General features: G+C 39.9%; 1 protein-coding gene across 1 annotated transcript; it reads left to right on the top strand.

Annotated features, from left to right (window-relative positions):
• Positions 1-1,388: 1,388 nt before the first annotated feature.
• On the top strand, positions 1,389-12,983 carry wnt7aa (wingless-type MMTV integration site family, member 7Aa). Its single transcript, XM_067505641.1, has 4 exons — positions 1,389-1,896; positions 2,316-2,542; positions 4,817-5,088; positions 10,488-12,983. Exons 1-4 carry the CDS (start codon positions 1,628-1,630, stop codon positions 10,965-10,967), a joined length of 1,248 nt encoding a protein of 415 aa, XP_067361742.1. The 5' UTR covers positions 1,389-1,627; the 3' UTR covers positions 10,968-12,983.
• The last annotated feature ends 1,010 nt before the right edge of the window (positions 12,984-13,993 follow it).

Below are 13,993 nucleotides of genomic sequence, written 5' to 3'. Positions count from 1 at the left end.
CAACTGGTGCACCTCAAATTAATGTCTAATATTATGTAGTGTCTTAAATATGCACAATCGGCAAGATTGGGTTTTTGCAAACAATACAACCTACAATATAGGACACATCATGATCACTAAGAAATACTAAATATTTACTCCCAATGTTACGTATCCTCTACAAAAAATAATGGTACAGTAAATAAACACATACCTTAAATTGGTGCCACAAATCTCAGATTCACCGTCAGTTGCTTTTCCGTGATCTGCCCAGACAAACGAGTAACCGTAGTAACTGCGTTTTCATAGATGGCCAGCAGGTGGCGGAACAGCCCTTTGGCAGTTTAAGGCATCTGTCCTACACAAAAGAAAAACTCGGTCAGTAATGACTGGCTGGTCATAATTGATGAGGGAAATGGGATTAATTCCTGATACCTCTGCAACTGTTCCATGATATGAGATACCTGTCAACATGTCCCTTAAACACAGTCATTGCTATGATAAGATGCCAGTGATAAACTAGTTTCTTTTTATGTGCTGTTGTGTTGAAATATCAAACCTGCAACTAAATATAATCAATAGACTAACGTCTGATTATGATTTAAAAACATCTATAATTGTTTTCTTTAAAAATATATAAACATCCTGTACTAATTAATATTAACCTCCATCAGTAATGTAACTTTGACACCAGCCTGTTTAAAACAAATTGAAAAATAAATGATTACTGCGTTATCATACATGCACGTGTACCTAGTGTTGACGTGAATGGCTTATGACAAAATGCCCCCCTATTCTTTTTAGACATTTGATGGTTCTTTTTTTTGGACATACTGTGTATGTTTTTAGCTGTGCGTCTTTTTGGACATTTTTTTTGTTGTTGTTGTTGGTCATTGTGCATTTCTCTGATGGCTTCAGGTCAGTTTTTGTCTTCCAAAGTAACTGAGATCTTTCAAACAAGAAACATGAGCAGTGTCATCAGAGACTCAGGCTCCCTGACCTCTTGTGTCTGTGCCTTTTTAGCCCTTTCATTAAAAACCATACACGGCTTTTGGCCATGTACATTTACAATAACGCATTTACACATGCAGTAACGTTGTGTAAGGTGCTGAGAGGTTGGAACAGGTTTATTCGTTCAAATTAGTAGGGTTTACTTGTCAAATACGTTTAGGCCATAGAAAGTAAATGAATTAAAAGTTTAAAGTAGTATAAAATGGAAATAATCCAGAGTATATTTAAGTACAGTAGGCTACAAACGTTCACCTGTGGGGTCACTGATTGAAACACAGGCCCAAATCGCTTCAGATGAAATGTGATCTGATGGAGATGTGGAGGTGGGGGTGTCTGAACTGCCAAAAAAACACGGGATCGGTGGGAGGGGCGTTTTTTGTTGGAAAATAGCTAAATATAACGTGCCGGTGGTTGGACGTCTGTCAGAGCGCTACTGTTCAGAGCTGCGATCCAGCGTCCAGCGTCACCAGTGTGGGGACCCTGCGGATGTAACGGGCTGTGCAGCTCTGAGCGTGTACCTGCAGGCTGCTCCCAGACGGATCCTCCGCAGAACACGCCCTGATAGAAAAGGTAGACGCACACACACTCAGCCAGATCACTGAGGAGCCGAGCCGCTCACCTGAACAGCGCGAGCCCAATGCAGGCTCCCACCGGCGGACACCTACCAAATGAAATCAGCACGGGTCCATTTCCACGAACTTTGGTTTGTCCTGAGGAGCTCGATCCGCGTCTGCAGCTCGGAGCACCTGGAGGCTCTGCGGCTCTCGGCAGAGAACTAAAGCTGGTTGTGTCAAGAGCAGAGCCAACCTCCACCGGCTCCACCGGGCTGAGCACCATGAGTAGGAAGACGCGACGCTGGAGTTTCCATTTTTTCCTGTGCCTTGGAATAGTGTATCTGAAAATCGGGTGAGCTGTTAGGGATGTCCCGGAGGTTGTCCTACCTGTGTGCATTTTACCCCGGGCGATGCTAAGATTCTAAGAAATGCTTTTCAAAGTCATAGTTGATTTTTTAGAAAATTGGAGAATTTAATGATGGTTTCTACTCATGGTAGAGACCCACCCCCCCCACCCCCGGAACTGTGGAAAAGTTAGGGGCCCCTAAAGTCAGTTCTGGGGCCTATTCTGTCTGTTTACCCTGCAAATAGGGTGTCAGTGAAATAATACGACTTACATTCATTTAGAGGGGGGTGTAGGAATGTGATCAGACCACATCCAATTATTACAGGCTTCAAAGTGTCCACAGAAAAGTCGGTGTGATACACCTGCAGAAGTCCTGATAGGAAAAAAAAAACACACCACATTTAAACGTTTCACCTTCATCGCAGGGGTATGTCATCGGTGGTTGCACTGGGAGCGAGCATCATCTGTAACAAAATCCCCGGCCTGGCCCCCCGTCAGAGGACTATCTGTCAGAGCCGCCCCGACGCGATCATAGTGATCGGAGAAGGGGTTCAGATGGGCATCAATGAGTGTCAGTTTCAGTTCAAACACGGGCGCTGGAACTGCTCGGCCCTGGGAGAGAGGACCGTGTTCGGGAAGGAGCTCAAAGTGGGTAAGTTGGACACAGGTTATCATTTGTTCGTGTAACCATCAGGTTGGATTTGTCTTGCTCCCCTACAATATGAAATAAGGTTTATAAGATGGGCCTCAAATTTCAAGTGCTTTTACTGCTCCATAATGTTTTATGGCATTTACTTTATGCAGACTAATATTCCATTAGGGGAATATCAATGTGCTTGTTACTACAACATTACTTGGATATTTCTGATGTTTTTGAAGCTGTTCTCTGACTCATTCTACCAAAGTTCCATTAAAGTCATGTTGAAACATGTCAGCATCCATTTATCACCAATTTACACCGTCCAAAGGTTAAAAAAAAGTATTTAGCATAAACTGTCCTTTTTTTTAAAAAAACGCTGCAGCTCCATAGCTGTTTATTACACAACTTGCAACTTTTTCTTATCATTTCTATTTTATCTTCACTGTTGGAAGGATCTGAATATAATTCTCGGAGTGCAACCAAACATCTGCAGAGTGAGCTCTGACATACAAAATGTACAAAAACAGTCCAAAAAGACATTCCTCTGAGGTACCTGACCTCTGCCCCTCCGACAAATGTTTGCAAGTCTGCAACTCAGACTCAGTGCATCTGCTCTTGGTGGGAAAATAAATCGCAGATTTTTATCCTGTATGTGGAATAAGGCTCGAGGCAATGTTTGCTCCCAAGACCAAGGACTGCGGAAATAAGTGAAGAATAATATTTAACACGGTCGTACTCCACTGTCTTGGTCTTTAAATTCACCCCTTTCATCTCATAGACAAAGATGCAGAGTTTTTGAGTCGTAGTTTAGATTTACAGCTCACATTATATTTAACCTTCCAACTTCTACTGATCAGGGTTCTATTCCAGTCATTATAAATAATTGATCCTTGTTTTTAATAGTTAAGATGATTGACTCTTTGGTCCAATCATTTCAACGGGGTTCATCATGCAAACCAGAACTAAATTCCTTTCTCTTACCATCCTATTGTTGTTGTATAGCTGCAACACAAAGTCCTCAATGCTTTTTATGTGCTCTTAGTTAAACTGCCATTATGCATGTTCACATATTAACCCCCCCCCACCCCCCCCCCCACCCCACCCCCCCCCCCACACACACACACACACACACACACACACACCCCATCCCCAAGGAAAACATCATGTCCAAACAAGTACTTTCTCCTGGTTTTACAAATCTACCTCTAGGTTCTGCAGCTTCGGTGTGGGATGTTTGAAGTTGAATCGTTTTAAACCTGAGCTTCTGGGAGGCTGCAACACTATTTCAAAATTTCACATGAGCAGATTTAAACAGAACTGATGATAGCGAATCTAAATTCCGAAAAAGAGCAGAGGTTCCAGGGGGACGGCAGGTTTAGGCTCGAGTACTGCTCAGGTCCAGCTGTTCAGCACAGAGTCTGTCCTGAGCCTTTGTGTTGTTTCAGCAGACTGGAACACTGATAACTGACAGAATACATGAACTTGGGACTGTTATTGGCTGCGGTGCAGCAACGCACCTTAGAATCTCACACACTGCACAGATTCACATTCATTTGCTCTAACAAGGCTCAACACCTGCACATAGACGTCCACATTTTGCATATCTACGACCTTTTCTACTGCAATTTAATTGTTAAACATCATGACTTTATTGGAACTTTTTGCAAATTGTGGTTATGTTTTGAATAGTTTCCACGTGTGATTCACCGGTATTAATCTCCATTTTAATAATTTAAACAGTGCTTCTGACCTGAAGCCCTCAGATTTATGGAGTGGAAATGTATCTATGTAGTGTGGGGAGGCTGTCCATGCCTGTTAGATTCACCTCCACAGGGTGGATCCCAGTGTAACTGCAGCTGGGACCAGGGCCAGAATTATGCCGAGACATTTATCGCTTTATCTTGCACAGGATGAATGGTAATTGGTAAAACTGTTAAATTATACTTCTGGATTTACAGACTAGTCACAAACCTGAATGCACTTTGATCATAACTCTTAAATACAATAAAAACTGTCCTGCTTCTCTGCAAATACTTTTCCTTTATTAGGGCTTTTCTGCTCTTCTAAACAGCTCCATTATATTTTCCGCAAGATTCAGAGCTTCCTCCTGAAGTTTATCTGTTTTAAGAGCACAAGATTAATGAATTGGGCTTGGCTTGGCTCGTGTATTCTATGATTTGGTTTCGGGAAGCTATGCCAAGTATGCAAGGAGGTTTGACAGAGTCTTAAATAGTGGATGCTGGTTTGGGCTATTGTGATTGAAAATGTGTTTTCTCTTTACTGCAGGCAGTAAGGAGGCTGCGTTCACCTACGCTATCATCGCTGCCGGGGTCGCCCATGCAGTCACCGCAGCCTGCACGCAGGGTAGTCTGAGCGGCTGCGGCTGCGACAAGGAGAAGCAGGGATTCTACAACCAGGAGGAGGGCTGGAAGTGGGGTGGCTGCTCCGCGGACATCCACTACGGCTTAAGCTTCTCCAAGATGTTTGTGGACGCAAGGGAAATTAAGCAAAATGCGAGGACTCTGATGAATTTGCATAACAATGAAGTGGGACGTAAGGTATGTTTGTTGCAACCTATTTTTTTTTTTTTTTTTGCTCCTATTTCAGCACAGTCATAGCTTTTATTAGCACCAACACACTATGTTTTACTTTGAGTAAATCCCGCTCACACTGTCATGCTGGAATTAGTCACTACAGCACCAAATGGGAATCAATCTAGAGCTGAAAAGTCCCAGAGAAATGTTGCTATGTACCATAGTTTGAGTAGTGTTTGATAGAAAGGACAGCAACCAGCTGTCAGAGAGACACACTGACACATTGTTGGGATTTGTTGACAAGCATGAATAACATCTAACATTATGCCAAGGCCAATAAATCATTCTGACCACAAACCAACATAATGACAAATAACTTGCGTCCTATAGTTTTCGTTCAGTGGATGTAAATAGTATTAAATGTGCCTCCATGTATTAACATGCGTCTCTTCTAGAGGAGGAGTTTTTAGTTCTGATTGCAGTTTTTCACCTGGTTAATCATACTACATCATTTAAACTGACCCCTCCAGATGACATATTTGGAGGCGGAGAGAGATATTTTAATAAAGAGAAGGCAAAGGGAAGTTTGTAACTGTTGAATTTAAACCAAGTTCAAAATCTGTGAAGTTTAACTTCTTCCTGGTAACAGATACACACTGCACATGCATAGTGCTATTAGGGGGCTATGAACAGTGAACATAAGGACCCCTGTTCCGCTTGTTTCCAACTGCACTAACTACTGCTGTTTACCTGGATCAGCTGTTCTGATTTAGCCAATCAGAAGCTGACCTTTTAGATGAGGGTGGTGTGGGGAAACACAAAGTGAATTGACAGAACACACCTGGTCCAGGTAATCAGCACTTGGCAGAGTAGGAATATTTGGAAAACAAGCGGAACGGCTCCTTGAGGACCCCTGCTCTAACACATCAGAAGCCCTTGTTGTTACATAACCATATGCAAACATATTATAAATATAAAAAACACAGTTTGACATTGTATGATACCACATTTCACTGAAAGAGGTCACAACAAGGCCAAGTCACAAGCACTGAGACATTCAGACTCACTGAGGACAAAGGGTGGCCAATTACAGATGCTTAAATCACTTAGGGAACACAAACAACATTGAGTCAAGAGGTTCCAGTGTTTGACAAGATGTACTGTGATGTGAACCTGGCACCATAATCCATGAGAGTGCATTAGACCAACTATGATGTTATTTACCAGTTAACAGTAGCTGGGAGCCAAATGACAGATCAATAGAAATTGCAAGATCGCCCACAAAGTGGCCCTACAGGAAAGCAGTTTGTCAGGAAAGCCCCTGCAGGCACATGGTCGATCAGTGGAAGTCTGGGGTAAACTGCCAGGAAGGCAGCAGAAGGCAGATCTACTGGAATGCTGATTGTAGATGCTGCTCATTATATTACAGGAAAACATTGGTCTTTTCCAAATTAATCACAACAATCCCTATACAGACACCAAGACATTTAAAAAAAACGACGAAAAACACATCTGTCAAACTGCTCCACGTGGCAACAGTGGTCTATGGCACAAGCAAATAAGCTAATCCAGGTTGCCCACTGGTCCAGAAATACCAACCCTGCATAGAGACAGTTCATTGATGGTTTTAGTGTCTGTATGGTGAATGTTGAAAATAGTATTACTTTATAAAATATGCACCTAAAATCAGTTTAATCTAAATTAAAAAAAAAAAAAAAGCAGGTAGCTTATGGACAAAGGTTGACATTACCATGCATTTCACTTTCCTCTGACAGTACTGACCATGTGTGTAAATGACTATAAGCTATAGTTGATTAGTTTATTTACTTCTGGCCATAAGTACTCAGTGAAGTACTGAAAAACCATCCTCAAGTTAAAAAAAAAAAAACCTAATAAACGCAGCACACTGACATTTCTACATTTCTTAAGTATTTACAGTACATACAGAGGTTTTATTCCTCCATTCCTTTTCTGTGGACTTTTTCTTTGTTGTAAAATACATATAAATCAGAACATTCCACTATAATCACTGTTTGTCATATATCAACAATATCAATTGTGATGGTATTTTCTACTGTTTTCCCAATGATTTGGCTCATAAGCCAGATTTTTCTTTGGATGTTACCTTCAATCTGAAATACCCTGAAGCAAAACAATGACAATGGCCAATTATTTATTATTATTCAAATCTGAGAGTTCAAATCATCGTCACCTAGTTGGCAGAAAACAAAACATGCTGGGTCAAAAAAGTGTAATTGAACACACCAGTTGAAGTAGGCACTGATGCTAAAACAGTTTCAGCATATTACATCTAACCAGAGGTTTGTCTATGCCAGACCTTCACTGCAGCCAGGGCTCTGCAGGACCAGCATGAAGAAAAAACTATGCTTTTAGAGTTTGTGATGCAGCGTCTCTGTGGTGCAGGTGCTCTCGCTCTCGCTGCTCGTGGTGATTGTTTTAGTGGAGCTATTCCTCTCTCACCATTGATTCAGTACAAAGTAACAAATACTTAGTACTTGTTACAAGTAAGTACACTTACATTGTACTTCTGTTCTTTGTAAACTGCATCTCTTTCTCTCTTTTGGCTGTCCAGTCCAAATAGGCTGTTTTCCTTCACTAAACCCGAGCTTTTCCGAACTGGGCTATGTAGTGTTTAAATCTAAAACTGCTGGCTTGGCATGAATTGATTAAAATGGAACTGTGATACCCAAACAGAAACTTTCCTGGGAAATATGACTGTAGCTTGTTTGTACATGCAACCAAACACAACTGAAAAACACATATTACTGTTTGGCGACGTCTAATGGCTGTAACATACAAAAGTTTGTAAAGTGAAAATTGGGGTGAAAGTTATCTGACACAACATGTGATTTTTAAGAAAGCAGTGGTTTTTCAAGGCAAACTGTGACTAGTCCTTTCAAGGGGGCTATGTGGCTAATTTGATTTGTTGGATTGGCCTTAACCCTAATGTCTGTGCCGAAACCCAACATGAAACAGTATGTTTGCACAGTTGTAATCCAGCCTCGAGCCCGAAAGGTGCCATTTTAACACCTGCCGGCCTTCCTCCATGGGGCTGCTCTTTCAACAGAGTTTGGATGGGTTCGACAGAACAAGTAAATGAATGAAAAACACATTAACTCCACCTGCAGAGAAGCCTTTAGTTTTGGAAGTACTTGCTCAGTCACTGACACTGGAGTCAAACGTATCCCCATAGCAACCAAATTATCTATAAATTCCCTATAAATTCCTATTTCAGTACATGTTTATGAAAGCATTTACGACTGATGCTGAAAGTTTCACGCAGAAAGAACAGATTTAACAGCGCCTTCAATGCCACATTCAGACGAGTTGTTTTTTGTTCCGTTTTTTTTTTTTAAGCTGCGAAATATACAATGACATGGTTTTTGGATTGGAGTGTACATGTAAAAATTAAGAAATGAATTTGTTCATACAGATTTCATGTCAGTGGCACAGTGACTGGCTCTGGTTTAATGCATGGAGAAAAAGAGGAAGTGTTTTGCCTGTGGACTTGGATGGAACTTGGCTTCGTCCATGACGTGTGGCATCAGCCGGACTAAACCGATACCTCTGTAATTACTGTAGCAAGGGTTTCATGTTTAATTGGAGATGATGTCAGTCTGGGTTTCAAGTGCCGACCCTCACATTTCTTGAGAAGAATAAACGTGGGGAACAGATGCCACAGGAGGCTTACAGGGGTTCTGTTAGACAAACAATGGCAGCTTCATTGGCACCTCAATTCATCTCAACTTTGTGAATTATATGTTTGTCAGGTCTCTGGGGCATGACCACACTAAGCTCTACGCATCCAAGGATTTTGACAATTACCCCACGAGACTCCAGAAAGTCTGTGGCCACATCAGAGTGAAATAATTAAAAAGCAGTGTGCCAGCAAGGGAACCCTTGAACCCTCCTCAGTGAGGAGGAAGGGGAGTAAGTTGATGTCATTCAGTCTGAGGCAGACAGAGAATTCCCTGGCTGCTTTGCCAAATGCACCAAAAGCTTGAAAAGGTTTTCAGGGTTTTCACTGCTGCCAATCCTGCCACTTTAAATGTCTCCATCAAATGTGGTGTCACGACAAGAACTCATATATTAACACAGCTTATGCCCAGTGTCCAGTGAAGCACTTTATGAAAATACTGTGAAAACAAAAAAAAAAACAAACAAAATAGTGAGAGGTCTTAGAGCCTAACATATTTGCATGCATCCACAATATTTAGGGACCTATAATTTTAGTTATCAGTTATATTATTATTTATACTGCAAAATATTAATACTGCAAAAATGGAAATAATTGTAGCACAAGGCTATTGGTCAACACTTTTCCTGCCATATTGAAATAAATTAAAAAATAAAGTTGTTGTTTTTTTAATTACACAAATTAAATATCAATAAAACTATTTGGGTATAAGAAATATATTATTTGAAAGTGGTAGGCCAACACTTCAGTCATCAGTTCTAATATTCTTAGTGATGACTTAGTGATGCAAAAAAAATGCTTTCACCATTTAACAGAGGTTCTTTATCCAATGATTGTAATCTGGAATATACTTGTTGGACCAGTGAGTATTGCATGATAAAGCATAAATACATTCCATCGCATACTCAGCTACAAGTCACCTTAGCTGGTAAAAACACTAGTTTTAGCTCAGATTTTTACTCCTTTGAACCATGTTGCTGCATGGTCATTTTGGCGTTTCTGTTTATTTGTCTATTTTCATACTATTACTTTCTTACTATAAAGTAATATTATTACTACACTAGCACTGTTCCCGTGATCTTGAGATAAACACAGATATTGCCTCTAAAATCCCACAGACAACATTATTTTATTATTCTGTTTTCACAGACTGAGAAATAACAATAACTGATGCTAAGAAAACTGATACGTAAAAGCAAAAGGCTTGTTTTGCTGTGTGATGTAATTATACTGTATGCTATAATATAAACCCTTTGAAAGTGATTTGTACATAACTCATACCATTGTATTGCATAACACAACATGCATGAGTATGCAGGCGTTTGCTTTGAAGCTCATTCTGCCTTGTAAAAGAATGGCACATATGATACATAACTACTAGCCATAGGGTGACATACTGTAGCAGCTTTGAGTTCTCTGGAATGCTTACATTCATCTGGAATACTCGAAAACCTTTGTCTCAACCTGTTGAAAATATTCATGCAATATAACTGAATAATATATATTTATCTCTGATCACATTAACTTAGCTGGTTATTATGCAAAGACAGCAACTAACAAGCTATGAATTCTCTCTATTGAAAAATGAAAAATAGTGGATTGTTCGGTCCTACAAAGGTGTGGAGGGTAGTTTTAATTCATAGTTTAAGTAAACCTGTGTACTTTGTAGTGTAAATCTCATTTGAACCCTTCCTCCATGTTGTAGGTCCTGGAGAAGGGCATGCGTCTGGAGTGCAAGTGTCACGGTGTATCCGGATCCTGCACCACCAAAACCTGCTGGACAACGCTCCCTAAGTTCCGTCAGCTAGGGTACATCCTCAAGGACAAGTACAACCAAGCCTTACATGTGGAGCCGGTGCAAGCCAGCCGCAACAAGCGTCCAACCTTCCTGAAAATCAAGAAACCCCACTCCTACCGCAAGCCCATGGACACAGAGCTGGTCTACATTGAGAGGTCGCCCAACTACTGCGAGGCCGACCCTTTGACCGGCAGCATGGGAACACAAGGTCGTCTGTGCAACAAAACAGCCCAACAGCCCAACAGCTGTGGCCTCATGTGCTGTGGAAGGGGATATAACACACACCAGTACTCACGCGTTTGGCAGTGCAACTGCAAGTTCCTGTGGTGCTGCTATGTCAAATGCAACACCTGCAGTGAGAGGACAGAGGTGTATACCTGCAAATAGAGATATTTATTGGACGTGTCTTTACGGCTACACTGGACTTAGTACATGTGTACGCGTGCATTTTGTTAATGTATTTGAGAATAAAGGTTCTCGGTGGCTGCGTGAAGTGACTGCGCAAAACAGCAATCGCAACGACCACCGCCCCCTGATTTTGTGGTGACTGAAAAGTGTACATGTGTCGTCACACTGGACTCTACCTATGAGCTCATAATTTTTTTTTATTTTTATTTTTTTTTTTAGCCAAACACCATTTCATGCCCTAGGCTTGATGTCACTGCAGGCCATACTGGTCTATTGGCATGACTCACCTCAAACTGTTTTTTTTTTTCTTTTTTTCTTTTTAGACTAATTATTTATTCCGTGAGCAAACTACTGAAGATTCACTGTCAATGAAATCTGTTAGATTTCACATATGTTTAGATTCCTGGCATTTTAGTCACAGTGCACTTAAAAAGCGAAACATATTAAACACTGGATCTAAAACTTAAAGCGATCTGAACTGAACTCAACTGAATGACAGATTTGGGAACCTGGAGCTAATGTGCATTAAGCTTAGCAGAAGAACATTAAACTACTGATCCAGGATCACTATGATAATTATTGATGAATATTGTTTTCTACTTGTTTTTTTTCCCTTCCCCTTCCAGTTTGCTGCTAGTTGTCTGGAAACTTTTGGAGTTTGTGACGGAACAGTCATTGCGTCGCTAAGCTAAGTTGACATCCCCACGAGAAAAATGCAAATTTCCAGACATACATACCCGTTGGTTAATAGAATATATTTTGTAAGAGATTATTTTTATATATATTTTTTATTTATTTTCTATGTGTAAGATATGTTTCCTTAGCATTTCTAACTGTTGCGGGTTACAGTTTAGCAAAAAGAAAAGAACCACTGACTGTTTTGAAATGTGCCTTGTTCCGAAACAAGAAAAAATCATAACAACATACTAAATTATGCATTAATTATGCGTAACTCATTTTAGAAGACATCTCACTTTGCCATGCTGCCTGTAGAAAGCTGAAGTCTTAATGTCACCTCCATAATAATTTCAATATTACCAATAATGCTTCATTGAAATTTAAAAAAATTCACAGTACTTTTGTCATACTTTTACCTTTTTTGCTGTAGTCTTTGCTGCCTTTTCTGTCCACACTGACTTCTTTTGAGGCCCTAATGTTAATGGTAAACCTGCAAATGCTGGAAAGCTGTCAATAATAATAACCTAAAAACAAACCAGAATAAATATTCAATAAAAAGAAATGTGTTTTTTTTTTAATATTCATTACGAAAAAATTGGATACATGATACTTTTCACCATGCAAATGTTTCAAGGTTGGCGTGAGCTTAAAAATGTAAAAGTTGTGTACGTTTCTGCCAAACAGTGAGTATTTAATATGAACCTTTGTAGGTCAAAAATATTATTTTCTGCAATAAAACAAATCCCAATAGAAAATGCCAGTGGCTTTTGACAAGGGATTTAGCAAGATGGTAACTTCCAGGTTCACCTACCAAAAAAACCCCCCAAAAAACAAAACATCATCTTACATCAGGAACCACCTGGGCATTGTGTTATAACTTACAGTAGCCACATACACCATCTGCTCTTTGTCTCCCATTTTATATGAACAGGCTCGTAAGTAAAACGATTAAACAAAAATGTAAAGTTTTCATTTAGACCACGAAATGTCAAAGAAGTAAACAGGTATGGTAGGCGAATTTGATACGTATGAAGCTCGAAAAATTGAATATAAAATAATACAAAATGCCCTAACAGGGACACTAGTGACCAGTCACGATTTTACGTAATCATGAATGTGTTCACAGTTCGTCTGTTACTTCTAAGATCCTGTCTGGTCAAGTGCCGGTCAGTTCTGCCTCATGTGTGACTAAACTAATGAAATCCCCCAATTGCTGCAGTGTTTTTAAGAAAGTTATTGCTGAGGTTTTTCATGTAAACCTATGCTGTCTTTTTATTTGCTTTGGGTTAATAAATGTTGTCTAAAATGAAGACAATTGTTAATTTTGCGCTGTTTTGTTTTCCTTTTCAAGTGATCCCCCTTTGTTCAAATTCCAAAATCTTATTTCAGGGACAGAGTAGAGGTGTGACTAGGGGTGTCACAGCAGTGTGTGTTCCTCAGTCCGAGTGTTCATGGAGCTGTTGGCTGATGGATTACTCTGACATCTGATTCATTCACTCCTCAACAACGTTGCTACAACAACCACACTGTGCCCCCGAAAAATGCTCTTCGTCTCATCGAGAGGCCAGACCGCCTATTAACAAAATGGTAACCATGCAAAACCCAGATAAAGTTTGGATGCTATTTATTTTGTGGAAACGGCAAATGGGAAGAAAGCGGGGAAGGGCCTTAACAATTGCAAGAGGATGATGTCAAAGCAGGATTTCAATTGGGGCAATAGAGAAGGTCTTAACTCCCAGAATAATTGGCAAAAAACATTCCTCAGCTAAACTTTGCCTCAATAGAGTGACACTTTCAAAAGGCAGCTGGCCAAACAGTCTCGGTTAGAGTAAAACCAGGGATCTGTCACAGAAAACTCAACAAAATTATCTCACAGAACATTGGCTTGTTAAATGGTTCCATTTTTTCTTATTCCATCTTATTCTGTCAACATGAAATACACAGATGTAATTATCTATTATTTATCTTAGCTTAATGCTTTTTAACCCTTAACTTTAGACAGTATATGGAGCATTGTTTCTACTAACCACTTTTCCAGAAAAGTTAAGATGCTGTGTAAAATATATATATATATATATATATAAAGAGAATGCAATAATTGGCAATGCATTAGCACCTATTTTGATAAGTGCAAATGTAGTACAAAGACAAGAAATCAATGTTGAAACTGAGAAATTTTATTATTTTGGAGAAATGTGCTTATTTTGAATTTGCATCCGCAGCACATCTGAAAAAATCTGGGACAGGCCTAACAAAAGCCTGGAAAAGTTGTGTAATGCTCATAAAAAACTCACTATATTCAACGCCCTGAAAATAACAAAATGTAA

Source organism: Channa argus, chromosome 5, assembly GCF_033026475.1.
Source record: "Channa argus isolate prfri chromosome 5, Channa argus male v1.0, whole genome shotgun sequence".
In the NCBI taxonomy this organism is placed as follows: domain Eukaryota; kingdom Metazoa; phylum Chordata; class Actinopteri; order Anabantiformes; family Channidae; genus Channa; species Channa argus.
The sequence above is the reverse complement of the archived record's forward strand: the minus strand, read 5'-3'. Positions and strand labels throughout refer to the sequence as shown.

Excerpts from the sequence above, each read along its gene's own strand:
- wnt7aa (XM_067505641.1), top strand. The coding sequence starts at position 1,628 with ATGCAGGCTCCCACCGGCGGACACCTACCAAATGAAATCAGCACGGGT. Across the intron at positions 1,897-2,315 it reads ATAGTGTATCTGAAAATCGG|GGGTATGTCATCGGTGGTTG; the intron begins GTGAGCTGTTAG and ends CCTTCATCGCAG. Across the intron at positions 5,089-10,487 it reads ACAATGAAGTGGGACGTAAG|GTCCTGGAGAAGGGCATGCG; the intron begins GTATGTTTGTTG and ends TCCATGTTGTAG.